This window comes from Ascaphus truei, chromosome 7 (assembly GCF_040206685.1).
Source record: "Ascaphus truei isolate aAscTru1 chromosome 7, aAscTru1.hap1, whole genome shotgun sequence".
Lineage (NCBI taxonomy): Eukaryota > Metazoa > Chordata > Amphibia > Anura > Ascaphidae > Ascaphus > Ascaphus truei.
In genome coordinates this window covers 41,010,878-41,029,426 of record NC_134489.1, presented here as the reverse complement: position 1 = coordinate 41,029,426, position 18,549 = coordinate 41,010,878, and the positions used below count along the sequence as shown (strand labels likewise).

General features: G+C 51.7%; 1 protein-coding gene across 1 annotated transcript in view; it reads right to left on the bottom strand.

The window, feature by feature from the left end:
• LMNA (lamin A/C) overlaps window positions 1–18,549 on the bottom strand; it is a 51,600-nt gene that overhangs the window by 11,783 nt on the left and 21,268 nt on the right. The window contains exons 3-7 of the mRNA XM_075607921.1: window positions 7,770–7,926; window positions 6,872–6,997; window positions 2,151–2,321; window positions 1,391–1,516; window positions 394–614 (exon numbers count right to left, since the gene is read on the bottom strand). Coding sequence (XP_075464036.1) covers window positions 394–614; window positions 1,391–1,516; window positions 2,151–2,321; window positions 6,872–6,997; window positions 7,770–7,926 — 801 coding nt within the window. The remainder of the gene's footprint in view (window positions 1–393; window positions 615–1,390; window positions 1,517–2,150; window positions 2,322–6,871; window positions 6,998–7,769; window positions 7,927–18,549) is intronic.

Sequence of the window (18,549 nt, the reverse complement as noted above, 5' to 3'; positions counted from 1 at the left end):
CTACTTGTTTAATTGACAGAAACTGGAATTGGTTTATTTAAAGACGATTGATTTGTTTTAGGGGGTCTCCCTTCTACTTCAAGCATAAATATTGCTGAAACATGCAGGAGGTTCTCCCCAATATTACGTACGTTTAGAAAAAATGTTTAAGATGGGCATAGTACCACTACTTTTTGTTAAGCCACCCGATACACAGCCACTGATACACAGCCACTGATACACAGACGCGCACACTCACTGACGCGCACACTCACTGACGCGCACACTCACTGACGCGCACACTCACTGACGCGCACACTCACTGACGCGCACACTCACTGACGCGCACACTCACTGACGCGCACACTCACTGACGCGCACACTCACTGCCGTTCTCAGACTGGCTCTCACTACCTCTCCTCCTCTCCCTCCAGCAGCTTGCGATACGCATGGATCTCCATGTCCAGCGCCAGCTTGACGTCCAGAAGCTCCTGATACTCGTCCAGCTGCTTCTGCATGCGAGCCCTCATCTCCGCCATCTCCCGGTCCTTGTCGGACAGGATTCTCCGGCTCGTGTCGCGCTCCCTGGTCAGCGCGTCCTCCAGGTCCCGCAACTTGGCTTCCTTCGCCGCCAGCTGGAAATTAGGAGCCGTGAAACGAGAGATGAGCCTCTTATCTCATTAGGAGACAAAGTGCGACACGACGACGGCTACAAACATTTACTGGCGGGGAGCTGGAGGCGGGAGATTTCGGGGCCAAAAAAGTGTTAGTTTAACAGGACTTTAATATCATTTTTTTCTGATTCTTTTGGCACCGAAACACAAAGCACAAATGTTCCCGTGTCCGCTCGCGGCTGATGCATTAAACCGGTTTTCTTTCATCTACGCAGCAGCTAAGTTACGGGCAGAGGTTATTGTCACCTCAGACCTGGAGGATTTATTTGATGCAAAGAGAGAGACAAAACTGCACCCGCTATAGGGGACATTGTAAACCCACGTTCTGAAACTGTGTCGACTCTCCTCGCCGACTCTACCTACCACTTCTCCCCAATTCTGCGTGAACGTTTGATGCCACTGACGCAAAGTTACGCGAGCAATAAAATATATTTACACGGAATACGGCCAGGGTTGGCAAACTCCAGTCCTCAACGGCCACCAACAGGTCAGGTTTTCAGGATATCCCTGCTTCAACACAGGTGGCTCAATCAGTAGCTCAGTCGAAGATTGAGCCACCTGTGCTGAAGCAGGGATATCCGAAAACCCTGATCTGTTGGTGTCCCTTGAGGACTGGGGTTGGCCAGTCAACGACTGACCAACTGATTGAGCCACCTGTGCTGAAGCAGGGAAGCTGGAATTCAGAGAGGCTGCAGCGGCAGGAGATTCCAATCAGGGACGGCGCTCCCGTTTCTCACCTGCTTCTGCAGCTGGCTGAGCTGTGCAGACAAGCTGTCGATGCGGATCCTGCTCTGCTGGATTTCTTCGTGAGCCTCTCCTACCAGGTTGCTGTTCCTATCCGCTGACAGATTGGCGTTCTCCAGCTGGGAGGGGGGTTAGAGGCAGACGCACAGTCAGACACAGACAGTGTAGCGAGATCAAACTCTGCCTATACTGCCAGACACTGCTACACCCCCAGGGGTTGCAGTGTGATGTTGGCAGGAGGTGCAGAGCACGACTTATCTTGTTCTCTCCCAGTTTGCGCAGTATTACAGCACGAGAAGGTGGGCGGATAACACGAGACCAGTAAATGCAGTGGTCATAGTGCGACGGCGATAGAGAGTGCAGAGTATCACTACCTTTCTAGATTTACAAACTTAAATTAAAACTCTCTTTATAGAAAAAGGGGGATTTCTGTGGCAGAGCCTCCGGCCTTTCTTATTTATAGAGAATAAACATTACCCAGACCTCTGGGGCAGAACCCGTGGCACTGTCTAATGCAACCTTTAATATAGGTTAATTCAGTATCCCTGTAATTCAGGGGTGGGCAACGCCAGTCCTGAAGGACCACCAACAGTTCAGGTTTTCAGGATATACCTGCTTCACCACCTGTGCGGAAGCTGGGATATCCTGAAAACCTGACCTGTTGGTGGCCCTTAACAGGAGTTGCCCACCGCACCGGTAACGGATCCCGCCCTGCCCACATTGCTGGTGCCCTGGCACCCCTGCCCGGGTTACCTTGGCGTTGTAGGTCTTCTCCAGCTCCTCCTTGTAGAGCCGGATCTGCCCCTCGTGCTGCGCCCGCATGTCCATCAAAGCGTCGGCCAACTTGCTGTCGAATTCCCGCTGGCGGCCGTTGCTGATCTCCACCAGCCGCGTCTCCTGGCTACGCTTCGTCTCGCGGAGCTCCTGCGCCAAAACACAACCCCCAGTCTTAGCATCTCTAGCGTTTTATAAAGGGTCACAGGGAACAACCCCAATAATCCTCTGGTCAGGCAAGATATAGGATTTTAACATTTATTTTTTAAAAACAAAGCAGGAGGCCTTTTGTGGAGTGCGGTCTCAAACGTGGGAGTACCCACGTGGTATGGAGAATTATTATTTTTATTATTCATAATATAGAGCTTTTCTCCCAATGGGACTCAATGTGCTTCAGAGTTACACAAAGGAAAAAGAAAAAAAAAACATTTAAGGTTATAAACGAGACCAAGCCCAAGGAAAGATGCGATACAGGATGGGACGGTGCTGTAGCTATTAAAGCTGCTATTATTATTATAATAATAAATATTTTCCCCCATTCAATATGTGCATCAGTACAATCTGCACAGTGACAAGTGATTAGCCAAGATGCAGATCGATCTGTTCTCCTGTAATCGATCGCTTGCTCTGGGTTATTTAATTCAGTTCTTGCACAGCATTGTGGGCAATGTAGTTCCTAGAATATGATTGATTGGGCAGTTACTAGATACAATTGGTTCACTGCTAGAGAGAGGGCGGGGATCAGGAGCCAGAGCCTATCAGAAGGGGAAGGGGCTGTCACTTTGGAAATGCTTCATACATTAGAAACATTAAAAATGTCTTTCAAACATATTTTTTTTTTTTTTTAAATGCTCAAGTGTTTTCTCCCAGTACAGAACTGATTTATTAAACAAACACACGCATGTAGGACATTGCTTCAACTGCTGCTTTAAATGGCAGACAGGTTGTGGTTCATTAATTAAATGCCTGGATAAACAGGTCGGGCTTGAGTCTGTTTTTATAGCTTCCTAGCGAGGGGGGCTCTCGAACTGTTCCCAAGAGTGGGAGCAGCGTGGCTGTAAGGCCACGTTTATAGTGCCGGCGACGCGACCGATGACGTCACCCGTCGCCACTGGCGAAAGTTGCGCATGAGTTTGGAGCGACGTCGCTGGCGACAAGGTCAGTGACGTCACGAAGGGGGCGGGCAGAGTGCAGTAGGCGCTCAGTGATTGGTGTAGAGACAGTCACATGTGGCAACTGTCTCTCCCAAAATCAAATTTCAATGGCTTGCAAATTTTTTGTAGCTCCGTCGCCCTTACTATAAGCGCACGCGACAGACTCAATGTATTTGTTTTGGCGCGACGTCGCGTCGCCGGGCACCAAAGGAAGTGAAGGCAGATCCTGTTCTCTCATTGGGATTGGATTGGTTGGTTGGTTTCCCTGGGGTCAGAATTTAAAGAGGGGTGTAAATAATCCCCTAAAAAATATCTGCATAAAAAGAAACTTGTATTTTACGTATGGAGCATCACAATGCCAAACGCATGCTACAATATCAATCAGCGGTCTCCACGCAGCCACCTCGGGGGTGGAATTGTACAAGCACTTTTCTGGTGCTCGGATCTACCTGGCAGCCCTTAAAAAGGAGGGTAACAGAGGTTACGGCAGATTTACCCAGGGGCCACGAATCTCTGCTGGAGGGGTTGCGGTGGTGTCGGGGATATGGCCCGTATCTGGTGGTTTTGCCCAAAAATACAGAGATTTTGGCGAATAGTGCAGAAATAAGTGTGAAATAATCGGGACACGAATCACTCTAGGTCCGCGTATAATGGCTCTGGGAAAGCCGCTAGATCATTTATATCAAAATTGATCTAAATTAGTATTGCATATTCTGACCGCGGCGTGACGTGCAAATCACAGGGGCCTGGGGGAAAGTGCCACGCCCCCTCTGGGAGAGAGGTTACTGTGAGAGTAACGGAGGTGCCCCCCCTGGGAGAGAGGTTACTGTGAGAGTAACGGAGGTGCCCCCCCTGGGAGAGAGGTTACTGCGAGAGTAACGGAGGTGCCCCCTCTGGGAGAGAGGTTACTGCGAGAGTAACGGAGGTGCCCCCCCTGGGAGAGAGGTTACTGCGAGAGTAACGGAGGTGCCCCCCCTGGGAGAGAGGTTACTGTGAGAGTAACGGAGGTGCCCCCTCTGGGAGAGAGGTTACTGTGAGAGTAACGGAGGTGCCCCCTCTGGGAGAGAGGTTACTGCGAGAGTAACGGAGGTGCCCCCTCTGGGAGAGAGGTTACTGCGAGAGTAACGGAGGTGCCCCCTCTGGGAGAGAGGTTACTGCGAGAGTAACGGAGGTGCCCCCCCCTGGGAGAGGTTACTGTGAGAGTAACTGAGGTGCCCCCCCTGGGAGAGAGGTTACTGCGAGAGTAACTGAGGTGCCCCCCCTGGGAGAGGTTACTGCGAGAGTAACGGAGGTGCCCCCTCCTGGGAGAGAGGTTAATGTGAGAGTAACGGAGGTGCCCCCTCTGGGAGAGAGGTTACTGTGAGAGTAACAGAGGTGCCCCCCCTGGGAGAGAGGTTACTGTGAGAGTAACTGAGGTGCCCCCCCTGGGAGAGGTTACTGCGAGAGTAACGGAGGTGCCCCCTCCTGGGAGAGAGGTTAATGTGAGAGTAACGGAGGTGCCCCCTCTGGGAGAGAGGTTACTGCGAGAGTAACGGAGGTGCCCCCCCTGGGAGAGAGGTTACTGTGAGAGTAACTGAGGTGCCCCCCCTGGGAGAGAGGTTACTGCGAGAGTAACTGAGGTGCCCCCCCTGGGAGAGGTTACTGTGAGAGTAACGGAGGTGCCCCCGCTGGGAGAGAGGTTACTGCGAGAGTAACGGAGGTGCCCCCCCTGGGAGAGAGGTTACTGCGAGAGTAACGGGGGGTGCCCCCCCTGGGAGAGAGGTTACTGCGAGAGTAACGGGGGGTGCCCCCCCTGGGAGAGAGGTTACTGCGAGAGTAACGGGGGGTGCCCCCCCTGGGAGAGAGGTTACTGCGAGAGTAACGGGGGGTGCCCCCCCTGGGAGAGAGGTTACTGCGAGAGTAACGGGGGGTGCCCCCCCTGGGAGAGAGGTTACTGCGAGAGTAACGGAGGTGCCCCCCCTGGGAGAGAGGTTACTGCGAGAGTAACGGAGGTGCCCCCCCTGGGAGAGAGGTTACTGTGAGAGTAACGGAGGTGCCCCCCCTGGGAGAGAGGTTACTGCGAGAGTAACAGGGGGTGCCCCCCCTGGGAGAGAGGTTACTGCGAGAGTAACGGGGGTGCCCCCCCTGGGAGAGAGGTTACTGCGAGAGTAACGGAGGTGCCCCCCCTGGGAGAGAGGTTACTGCGAGAGTAACGGAGGTGCCCCCCCTGGGAGAGAGGTTACTGCGAGAGTAACGGAGGTGCCCCCCCCTGGGAGAGGTTACTGCGAGAGTAACGGAGGTGCCCCCCCTGGGAGAGAGGTTACTGCGAGAGTAACGGAGGTGCCCCCCCTGGGAGAGAGGTTACTGCGAGAGTAACGAGGTGCCCCCCCTGGGAGAGAGGTTACTGCGAGAGTAACGGAGGTGCCCCCCCCCTGAGAGAGAGGTTAATGTGAGAGTAACGGAGGTGCCCCCCCTGGGAGAGAGGTTACTGCGAGAGTAACGGAGGTGCCCCCCCTGGGAGAGAGGTTACTGCGAGAGTAACGGAGGTGCCCCCTCTGGCAGAGAGGTTACTGTGAGAGTAACAGAGGTGCCCCCTCTGGCAGAGAGGTTACTGCGAGAGTAACGGAGGTGCCCCCCCCTGAGAGAGAGGTTACTGCGAGAGTAACGGAGGTGCCCCCCCTGGGAGAGAGGTTACTGCGAGAGTAACGGAGGTGCCCCCTCTGGCAGAGAGGTTACTGTGAGAGTAACAGAGGTGCCCCCTCTGGGAGAGAGGTTACTGTGAGAGTAACGGAGGTGCCCCCCCTGGGAGAGAGGTTAGTGCGAGAGTAACGGAGGTGCCCCCCCTGGGAGAGAGGTTACTGCGAGAGTAACGGAGGTGCCCCCCCTGGGAGAGAGGTTACTGTGAGAGTAACTGAGGTGCCCCCCCCTGAGAGAGAGGTTACTGCGAGAGTAACGGAGGTGCCCCCCCTGGGAGAGAGGTTACTGCGAGAGTAACGGAGGTGCCCCCCCTGGGAGAGAGGTTACTGCGAGAGTAACGGAGGTGCCCCCTCTGGCAGAGAGGTTACTGTGAGAGTAACAGAGGTGCCCCCTCTGGGAGAGAGGTTACTGTGAGAGTAACGGAGGTGCCCCCCCCTGGGAGAGAGGTTAGTGCGAGAGTAACAGAGGTGCCCCCCCTGGGAGAGAGGTTACTGCGAGAGTAACGGAGGTGCCCCCCCTGGGAGAGAGGTTACTTTTATACCTGTGTTAAAATTGTGGTACCTCCCCTCCCCCCTCCCTTTTTCTATATCCCCTCTTATTTTTCTAACACTAAAACAAAACATAAGTTACAAAAATAAAAAAAAATAAAAATTAAAAAAAGGAGAACAGTATTATAATGGTCAGACGACGACAGGTCCGCGTCGGACACGTCACATAGAGGACGTTGGGAAGAAAGAAAAAAAAACGCGTCCATCAAGTTCAACCTTTGCGAGGTGTGTCAGACAGGTGTGCAAGAAGAGGACCAGGAGGGAATTGATGGGCGAACCGTGTGTGCGAGAGCAGAGCGTTGCACCGGCTCCTCGGACTCACCTCACTGTAGATGCTCTTCTGGAAATCCAGCTCCTCCTTCAGCGTCTGGTTGCGGTTCTCCGCGTCCACGCGACGGAGCATCTCATCCTGAAGCTGCTTCTTGGCATCGGCCAAGCTGGCCTCCAGCTACAGAGAAGACAGGGAAGCATAAGCCCGGGCAGCGACCCGGTGAGATACAGCCCTTTAACTCCGCTCTTTTTATACCCGTAACAAAGTAATCAGTAAGACTCAGCGCTGGTACCGGAGAACATGGGGTTAAAGCTGCCACCGCCGCCGGAGAGCGTTTAACAAAATGTGAGGGTCTGTCCCCGAAGGCATGTCCTCATTAAAGAAAAATATGTTATTAGCGATACAAAATGATTTAGCGTCGGAGGTTACCATAGTAACCTTTAAAAGGGCGCTCGACTCTGGGGAGACCCCCATTTAATCTCCCGCACACTTCATATTTTAAACACTTACAACTCGTTAACAAAAGTATCTTTTGACGGGTGTTGGCAGCATGGTAATGGCCCCGATGGGCCGAAATGTATTAACCATGTCGCAGGCCAGTAACATATTGCAGTAATATGCATTGCAAATCCCTCCGGTACAGAGGTTAAACCGGCTCTCTGCCCCACCAGGGAATCAGGGCGTTCCTGTCCAACGTCCACGCTTTGCCCATTTAGGCACATGAACTTTCCCGTGTCAGACTTTTCTCCCACATCCTTGCGTCTATTTGGGTCAGACCTCCATACTTTCTCCTCGGGGACCCTATTTATACCTCCAGTAATGGGATCCTTTGCTGCACATTCTATATTTATTCACCCTTGGCCCGTTTGGCTTCCCGGTTAGGACGTCACCGTTACACCCTGCCCCCTGGCTCTGCCATCTCGCCGTTCCCTGCGCGGTGCCCGCTTACCTTGGCAATCTGAGCTTTCAGGTCGCGCAGCTCAGCCTCCAGGTTCCTCCTCTCGCCCAGAGCAGTGGTGAGGGCGGCATCCTTCGAGTTCAGCAGCGCCTCCAAGTCCTTCAGGCGAGCCTGAGCCGCCAGCAGGTCGGCCTCCTTCTTGGTATTCCTGCAACGAGAGACACAGAATAAGGACGCGTCCCACATCCAGGGCAAACCAACTCCCTCCAACAGTGGGAGGCACGGCACAGGTGCAAAGGATTCTGGGTACACGCAAAGTAGTCACTTTTAACCACGTGCCCGACGAGAACCTGCCCCGTGCTATTTCTAGCTCTGTGAATAACCCTCCGGTTCCCGAGACACCTTATCGTTTTATTTGCCGGTCTTTCAGCTCCAATTTGGGAGATTGAAATGACCGTGGGTTCTGAAGGTATATAGGAAGCCGCAATGGTTGCCGGTGCATCTTGCTATTGAATGACGGCAGGATATAAACCGGCAATTAAAACGGTAAGTATTTCCGGAACTGGAGGGTGTCAAGAGATTTAAAAAAAAAAAAAAAAAATTGTTTATAAAAATAGTGAGGATTAAAGGGTTTGACATTTATGCTACAGAGCAGGAAGTGTGGGGCTCAGTAAATCCGATTAACAAATAAATTGTGATGTAGAATTGTAAATAAAAAAAAAAAAGTAGTGGTACTGTGTGGACCAGGCCTTCACAACTCCAGTCCTCAAGGGCCACAAACAGGCCAGGTTTTCAGGATATCCCTACTTCAGCACAGCTGGCTCAATTAGTGGCTCAGTCATACTGTTTGCGGCCCTCGAGGACTGGAGTTGTGCAGGCCTGGCGTAGACCATAGCCAGACTGAACTGGACTTACAAACTCCTCCTGCTGTAACCGGTGCCAGAACCGAGCAGGGCAAGTTAAACAAACAGGAGGAGTTCAGCATAGGGATCGAAGCCCCCTTCTATACGCCAACTTTCTGAAACCCTCAAACAGTCACTAGATAAGTGCCAAGGGTGACATTGCAATAATACGAGTCCCCTAGTATGGTATTAACTTGGTCTTCGTGTAAAAGAGAATATGGTTTAACACCGTGTAATCACTAGAACAGGGACGGCCAACTCCAGCCCTCAAGGGCCACCAACAGGTCAGGTTTTCAGAATATCCCTGCTTCAGTACAGGTAGCTCAATCAGTGGCTCAGTCAACAACTGAGCCACGTGCGGAAGCAGGCACATCGTACCCACAAAGCCATTACAATGTACAGAAGAGATCAATCTAGAGCAAAACAGATCCGCCTGACCTGTTGCGCTAGTTTCATCATCATCGGATAACCTCCGTTGGGTCTAATAAAAGGGTTTTTTTCACTCTTCTTGTATTGTTCTGAAGATTATCCCTACTTGTTTGAACAAGCCCCCTGCTTTCCTGAGAGACAGCTAAACATCTGAACCCTGAAGGAAAAGCCCCTCTATGGGCCAAGAGAGAACAACAAAGTCATTTTGTTGGAAATGTCACAGCTGCTGATGGGCCCCCGGCCCCCGATTCACTTAGCAAATATTTCAGCAGTTGGTTATTACGATATTCCTGCAGCCCACACAGCAATATTAAGTCTATAGAAGCAGACGGTTATAAATCTTGTCCTTCAATATCAAACGACTTGTTTCAGTGGTCTGCAAGTTTGTGGAAAAATCACGAAGCCGGGATCCTGGGTGGGATTTGGTCTCCGGCGTTCCACATGTTTGCGATCCTTTGTGTGTTCGGGAACCATGGAAAGTCCAGACTAATAAGTAAGGCACAGAACAGATTTTTGTTCATTAATGACTAAAAACATGGGTTAGGTGGATGGATGCATTACGGAGCTTGCACCGTGGGACAGAATTGGATACATTCACGAGTGGGAATCTGCACTGGGTGAATGAATAAATGAAGTCATGAATAAAAAAGGACATTTGCGATGAATAATAGAATGAATGAATATAATGCCCTGTGTGTGATTAAAAAAAAGAATTATGTCCCAACTGACCCATCATCAACTCCGCCCCTCCAGGAGATAGCGGCTCAACTGGCATTTCAGGAGAAACGGCAAATCGTCCCAGCCCTGCCATCCACTGGCCTAAATCCAACTCATTAAAACAGAACGGCTTGTAATCATTAGCCTGCCAAAGCAGGGGCTGGTGGGACCTGCGGATTCTCATTTAGAGCGAGATAAATGGATACCTGCCATCTCCTGTTTTATTCCAAGTTTATCAAGATCGAATGACGACGCTGGGTGCATTTACCTAAAAAGATGTTTATGATGCCAGATGGCGGTGGAATATAACCATTAATGCGTGTTATCAGTCTCTCGCTGCAACACGACCTCTCCTGATCTCACTCCATCGCTCTGCTCCAACGCGGGTCTCAACATCACTCTGCAATGGATGTTTGCAGTCTTCCATGGTGGTTTCTCCACCAAACCCTACGCCCCAAACACCGGGATAGGAATCCTCCCGTCTTCCCACTTCTCTCTACGCTCCCATATATGTTATGCTCTTCCTTGGAGTTTCATGATGTTCAGTATTTCTACCCTCTCTGTCTCTGCCAACTACTGAAAACCTACCCCCTACAGCCTCTACTTTACTCTCGGTCTTCCAATTCTGACCATCACCCCCTCTCCTACCTGTGCTCCTCGCTCTCCGAGACCTTCACTCCATTGACCTCTCTGCTCTGACATCTAACCGCTCTTCTTCATCTGAACCCAACTATGTTGCTAAACCTCACAACACAATCCTCTACTCCTCACAAGAGATATATTGCCCTCCTTGGCATCATCATCATCCCTTGAAACCCCAGATTTGGACACACACACACACACACACACACCCCAGGGAGGAAATCTCTCACTCGTGTCGATTTGTTACAGTACAGAAATTTCACAACTACATCCCAGTCCCAAGTCTCGGGTCGCCTCTTGGATGGCGCTTCACTGCCTCGAAACCCAATGTGTTTAAAATGGAGCTGCTCATATTTCCTCCTAAACCTGACCCGATATCACCTTTTTTATCACAGTAAAAGGAACGCTCTATCCCGTAACCAGAGCATGTCCCTAGGTGGGCCATTTGACTCCACTCTTTCCTTCTCCAAACTGATGCTCTGGCTAAAAAGGTGTTGCATCCTCTGTAATATTGCCAAGATTCACCCCCTGTGTCACTCTGTTGCTAAAAAACAAATGCACGCCCTTAACCTCTCCCGTCTAGATTATTGTAACCTATTAACAGGTCTCTCTCTCTCCTATGCAACCTTCTCCTTTGCAACCTGTCCAACATCAGCTCACTTTCTCCCAGCTCATCTCCACTAAATCCCTCTCCTTTCTATCAAGTTCCAGATCTACTTCTCACCTCCCAGGCTCTCCGCGGATCTGCCCCTCGCTACTTATCAGCTATGATTTCTCTCTGTGCTTTTGCTCATCTACTGCACTTCGTCTCCTAACACCACTTTGATTGCAAGCTCTCCGGGGCAGAGACTCCTTTTCATATTGTGGGATTTTTTGTGTTGCACTTACTGTATTATAATTCCCTGTATTGTGGGCGACACACACACACACAGTGAGGATGACTTCTTGTGAATATTGTAGGATGCAAGATATTTGCAGAGGCTTTTTTTAGGCATATGGATCAGACAAAACAGATTCCTTAAATCAAATACAGTCCAAGGAGGAGGCGCAGGGGGAGGGGGGGGGGGAGGTAGGGAGAGGAGGCTCAGAGGAGAGAGAGGAGGAAGAGAGAGAGAGAGAGGAGAGAGAGGAGGAAGAGAGAGAGAGGAGAGAGAGGAGGAAGAGAGAGAGAGAGAGGAGAGCGAGGAGGAAGAGAGAGAGAGAGAGGAGAGCGAGGAGGGAGGGAGAGAGAGGAGGGAGGGAAAGAGAGGAGAGAGAGGAGGGAGGGAAAGAGAGGAGAGAGAGGAGGGAGGGAAAGAGAGGAGAGAGAGGAGGGAGGGAAAGATAGGAGGAGGAAGGAGGAGGGAGAGAGGAGGAGGAAGGAGGAGGGAGAGAGGAGGAGGAAGGAGGGAGAGAGGAGGAGGAGGGAGAGAGAGGTAGGAAAGAGGGGAGGGAGAGGAGGCGCAGGAGATGAGGGAGGGAGGGAGAGAGAGAGAGGAGGCGCAGGGAGCAGGAGGGAGGGAGAGAGGGGAGAGGAGGGAGAGGAGGCGCAGGGGAGCAGTCGTGGTATTTTTAGATTCAATCACAGAAAAAAAAAAGGCAAACTCCATTAATGCTGTTCCGGGCAAGTATCCAAGATGTGCAGCTTCATATAAACCGAATCCAAGTTTCCACTACTTACTGAAGACAAAACATCCTGAGCCAGTCAGCCGCAGGCAGCGTGCGTGAGAATGCTGCAGAAATACGCATTGTACAAATCCGTTCCTCGTCTGTGCGCGGCTAATGAAGCCATCACAAGGCACGGTCTCCAAGAAGCGCCAGGAAACCAGCCCTGGCGGAGCCGAAAACCATGCGCAAGAGGATGGCTTCCCCCACGTCAAAACTGCGCGCGTCACTGCCGGGTCTGTGGGAGCCCTGTGCGATGCAAACTGCTTGCACAGCATTGGCACCCCATGGGTTAAATACAGGGGTGGCCAACTGCAATCCTCAAGTGCCACCAACAGGCCTGGTTTTCAGGATATCCCTTCATTCAGCACAGGTGACTCAGTCAATGATTGAGCCACCTGTGCTGAATCAGGGATATCCCGTAAACCTGACCTGTTGGTGGCCCTTGAGGACTGAATTTGTCCACCCCCGGGTTGAAAATGACAGACACGGCAGGCATAGCAACAACACGCGTGTAAATATGTGAAGCCGCATTCCATGTGGTCATTTAAGTACTTCCAGAAATATTCTGCATTTCTCGTCTACATTTGACAGAAAATATTAAACAGAATATTCAGAACTCGTTTGGGGAGATGCCACCCGAGGGTTCCATACCAAAGTGACAGAAGGGGATAGAACAAAATGGCCACTGGTCTGCTGTAGGCCTGAAGTACACTACAGTGTGAGGAACGGACACTAAGGTTATGTACAATAAAAAGGTGTTAACCTACAGGAAACCCAACATGGAGCTACCTGCAAAATGACAGCCACGTAGAATTCACCTGAAGCAGAGCAACATCAGGATCTGGCCACGTTATACAAGGGAGAGCGCCACGGCTTTTTGCCACGGCAAGGTTGAAGAACTAGGGTGGCCAACTCCAGTCCTCAAGTGCCACCAGCAGGTAAGGTTTGAAGGATATCCCTGCTTACCTGAAGCAGGGATATCCCTGTTACCTGACCTGTTAGTGGCCCTTGAGGACTGGGGTTGGCCGCCCCTGAACTGGAGGGATGGTTAGACCCTTGTGGGGTGCAATATAAAATCATTTCTACAAAATGTATATACACAACCCAGACTGTCTACACAACCCAGACTGTCTACACAACCCAGACTGTCTACACTAGGGACCAACTCCAGTCCTCAAGGGCCACCAAGTAGGCCAGTTTTCCTTAATATCCCTGCTTCAGCACAGGTGAGCCACCTGCGCTGAAGCTGGGATATCCTGAAAACCTGACCCATTGATGGCCCTTGAGGACTGGCGTGAACCGCCCCCGTTGTAGACAAACCAGCCCAGAGATAAAATCTGTACCCGCCTTACGTGTTATTTTACTACCGAGGAACGCCTGGAAATATGTCAGACGCTTCACAGGTGAAAGTATTTGCCGGGACAAGCGTAGGAGCCTTCCCTCGGGGCACGGGCCAACTCCCCGGCTGCTGAAACCGGTGAGAGACTGAGGCGGATACATCTGTTACAGGAGCACAGACTTGTTTAGATAAGACACAATAGAGAGAGAATTAGGTGAATGGCGTGTCGTGTCTTTCACAAAATCGCTCTTGGTTTTTTGGGGTCAATGGAAGAGGCACACGTCAGACTTGCATTCTACACCAGGGGTGGGCAACGCCAGTCCGCAAGGGCCACCAACAGGCAAGGTTTTTAAGATAGCCCTGATTCAGCACAGGTAGTGCACTCAAAGACTGAGCTACCTGTGCTGAAGCAGGGAAATCCTGGCCTGTTGGTAGCCCTTGAGGACTGGCGTTGCATTACTCATGCACAGACAGGGAACGATTATATGATATTACAGACCCTGCTGGAGCACGAGGTGTTAGGGGACCTATTTATTGGCTTGTGAAACCAAAATACTACTCCCGTTGTCTCTTCCAACGCGCTCATTAGATTGCAAGCTCTTGGGTGCAGATTCCCTTCTCACAACATATGTACCTGGAGAATCCCTGTGAGGTTCAAACGCTTGTAAACTAAAGGGGGGAAAAAAGCACACACCTGTTGGCCCACTAAAATGTATACTTTTTTCGGTTCATTTAGTTGTCCCCTCTGAGCTAGTCTTACTTTAACCACTTCTCTGCCAGAGGAGCTAGCAACGCGCAATGCTTTGCAGGTCACTGGCAGTGACTGGGTTTAACCCTTCAGAGAGATTGAGAAGTCACCCTTCCTGCATCAAAGCGGGTAGCTGTATTTGTGAGTGCTGTACTGCAGCCCCTGTGGGGGCAGGGGTGGTGTCTGTACTGTAGAAGAAAGTGGCAGATAAGGCTGCACCCATACAGCCTTCGCCCGCGCAGAGGGGTGTGCGTCCGTGACGTCACCCGCATGGTGTGTGGGTTTTTTGGACATGCTAGACGCGCCGTCGGGGGGCGTGTCTGACGTCACGGAGCCGATTCGCCCTCATTGGGCGAACCGCTCACGTGACCTGCCAGTCGCGCCGAGAAATCAGTTTAAACTGATTCCTCGCGCAATGCGCGCCCCCTCCTGCTGTCACGCGCACGCCGGGTCTATGGGCACGACCAATGCCTTAAGGCAATGTGATCGCGTCGCGCGCGGACGCTTCCGCGCAGTCTTCGGAAGCATGGACACCGCCTAAGGATATTTGCTGCGTTGCTTTATTAATCACCGATTGGCACAAGATGCAATGGAAGGTAAATCCGGAAGGGATGGGATGTGAACCGCTCCGAAATAACATTAAAACCCCAGTGTCGCGTTCCCGTCTCCTGTGCGCACTCTCTGACTCATCCCATTCTTCTCAAACTAACATTTGCCAACTCTAGAAAAAAAAAAAAACCTCAGAGCCAGTCTCCCCTCTCCTCTCCCAACCCGAAGGAGCACTATACACAAACAGCTTTATATAAAGCGCATCAACTCCAACAACTGCTGTAGTGGCCGACAGTGGTCCGTTATTATTCCATCCGTTAGAGTCTGCATTAATTAAAGGGAGGGGCAGTGTGGGGCAGAGTGGGGAGCAGGGGGCAGAGCGGGGGGCAGAGCGGGGAGCGGGGGGCAGAGCGGGGAGCGGGGGGCAGAGCGGGGGGCAGAGCGGGGAGCGGGGGGCAGAGCGGGGAGCGGGGGGCAGAGCAGGGAGCGGGGGGCAGAGCGGGGAGCGGGGAGCGGGGGGCAGAGCGGGGAGCGGGGGGCAGAGCGGGGAGCGGGGGGCAGAGCGGGGAGCGGGGGGCAGAGCGGGGAGCGGGGGGCAGAGCGGGGAGCGGGGGGCAGAGCGGGGAGCGGGGGGCAGAGCGGGGAGCGGGGGGCAGAGCGGGGAGCGGGGGGCAGAGCGGGGAGCGGGGGGCAGAGCGGGGAGCGGGGGGCAGAGCGGGGAGCGGGGGGCAGAGCGGGGAGCGGGGGGCAGAGCGGGGAGCGGGGGGCAGAGCGGGGAGCGGGGGGCAGAGCGGGGAGCGGGGGGCAGAGCGGGGAGCAGAGTGGGGAGCGGGGGGCAGAGTGGGGAGCGGGGGGCAGAGTGGGGAGCGGGGGGCAGAGTGGGCAGCGGGGGGCAGAGTGGGGAGCGGGGGGCAGAGTGGGGAGCGGGGGGCAGAGCGGGGAGCGGGGGGCAGAGCGGGGAGCGGGGGGCAGAGCGGGGAGCGGGGGGCAGAGCGGGGAGCGGGGGGCAGAGCGGGGAGCGGGGGGCAGAGCGGGGAGCGGGGGGGAAGAGCGGGGAGCGGGGGGAAGAGCGGGGAGCAAAAAAAAATAAGAATGCAATTGAAAAAAAACACAAAATATAAAATTGGAGAACCTCTGCTGAAAGGGGAGCACCCCCTCAAAAGTCCCCAGATAAGTAAGGATCCAGTAAAAACACAGCGCATACTCACAGCTACAGAAACCAAAATGATAGTTTTATTCAGCCAAGGTACAGAAGCTGGAGCTCCCGCGCGTTTCAGGCCCGGCCGGGATGATCACACAGTGCAGGCCCCAAAACACATCTGTATGAAGGAAAAAAAAACCTCCCTCCTAAGCTCAGCGTATGCAGTTACATCCACAATAACCAACATAAAAGCTTTATCCTCAGGAGAAGTCTGTTATTCAAAAAAAAATCTCTCATTCATCTTTTACATACAAAAAAAATATCTCTTTGTAACATAACACGCAGGTAATGAAAGGATGAGGAAGGTTTGCTACCAGTCTCTCTAATGCAATTGTGTGGTGACATAAACCAGTCACCTAATCCGGTGCTCAGAATGAGATCAAATGCTGAAAGGCTGTATCATCCCCAAATGTATATACACCGTCCCTGTTATATCTGTATGTGCCAATCAAGCCACCCCATCCAAAACGAAGGAAGGGATAGGGGGAAGGGGAGATGTCTCTCTAATGATAAGAGCATCGAAAACTGCGGACACCGACAAACTATCCCTTACTGACAGAACAGGGACTTAAAGAAAAAAAAGGGGATAACCTGCAAATGTATCCTCCCCGCAACTACAATCCAGGGAAACCAAGGAAAACACCCGGATCCCGGGAGATTCGTGTAGACCTACACCGCAGCCGGAGGCTCCCAGCACACGATTAGGGACTATTCGCATATTATTGGTGGCGATACTCGTGGCATTGGAACCACGAGTAGGTTTCCTCGTAGAATACATTTACAATAAGAGAAATTCCAAAGGACTCAATTATCTATCTGCCAAGTCCTCCAGATCTCAAGGGGGTTAATGTCCAAACAGGTTGCATTGAAGTTGGATACACCCCCCCTCCAGGAGATGGTTAAAAAAAATATTTGTTTATACAATTAAGAGAGGGACGTTTCCCAAATAATTGGCAGTTTCTATAAAGGGTAATATGATATATATACATATATATATACACACACACACATATATATATATATATATACACACACACTTTAAATATTTGTTCACTGAATCCCAAACGCAGAGGGTTTCGCATTGTGGCTTTCAGTGAAAGGGTTATTGGGACGCGCCTTGCGGCTGGCAGTGAAAGGGTTATTGGGACGCGTCCTGTTTGAGGTCTCGCACACTTGGGATCGAGTCCCTGCAGATGTCATGAGTCATCGCCCCTCCACTCCGAGTCCCTGCGACAGAAATGGAAACCACAAGTGGAGGCGTTTACAGCTGTTTTCCCCGGGTTGCTCTGGTAACGGGCTGGGTTTGGTCCTGGTCCTGCTGCCTGGTATTTCCTCTGTCTGACACAATGATACGTGTAAGCAGCTCCCAGAAATAAATCCGAGGGCCTCAAATACACACGGAGGTGTAGAAGCTGCAGAGCGGGGAGGGGCGGGGGGTTTACACAGATAAAGGAAGCGGCTCTCTCCAGTTCCCCCCACTATGGATTGGGGTGCAGTTTACAGGCTGTAAGTCATGTATTTGACTTCCATAGCTGGACAAAAGCCTTAATATGATGCAATATTCAGGGAGCCCTGGGCTGCCATTTTATTTACCAAATTTACAGGAGAACAGTTCATTCCACACAAAGGCCCAGGTTCACTAAATGCTGCTAAGCTTTAACACATTTTCAAATGATTTGGAGTTCAGGAGTGCAAAAGCTGCGCACCATTTAATGAATTTGGGCCTACACAGGAACACACACACAGTGCCGTCCCGCTGCCCATCAGGGCGTTTTACGCAGCAGTAATAAGCAGATTGTATCGGTCACACGGCAGCTTAAATCGCTCGTTCACAACGACGACCAATGACTCCTGCGCGCCTTGCAAATGAGAGTATTATATTAGAACAGCTCACACGGAAAGAAAATACCCCACGTTATTATAAAATTAGGTGATGTAATATAAACACTAATATTTGTGTCTCTCCGGTGACAGATTAGTGGGGTGCCCTGCGAGAAGCTAGCACTGAAAATGGGTTTAAAAAGTGTCTGCAGAGTTAATTTTGGAGGTGAAGATTAGAGGAAGATCTGGACTCTGCACAACAACTGTGCAACAGTGAGACCGTGACTTTCTAAAAGCGGTGATTCTTTGTACTCTTCCTATCCCCCAATACCTGGGAAGTCTCTACTCCTACATCTCACTATGCCCTCCCTACTGCTTTTTCTGCTTACTGTTTCCCCACTCCTTTGTGAACGTCTCTGTTCCCTCCAACTTCCCCACTCCACCATTATTTATACACCTCTCTCCCAACAACCCTCAATAAAAAAATAATAATAAAAAAATAAAAAAAACACCCACACAAATCCTTTATTCACACCCTCTATCTACTCCTTCCTGCTGCTGGGGATCTCCCCTAAACCTGAACCCAAACATACATACCTGATCTCACCCACGCCTCCCTGCCATCTCTTCCCCTGTAAATGGTGTCCCACACCCACTATGACCAAGCACTGCCATCTACAGCACTTATTCCCTCACATGCTGTCTCTGCAAGTCTCCAATCATAACACTTAGGCCACGTCCATAGAAGGACAAGACGCGCTGAGCCGTGCGAACGCTCCGCGCTGAGCCCCGGCATCCTCAATGAGGATGTCTTTAGAGGGGGCTCACACGAGCGT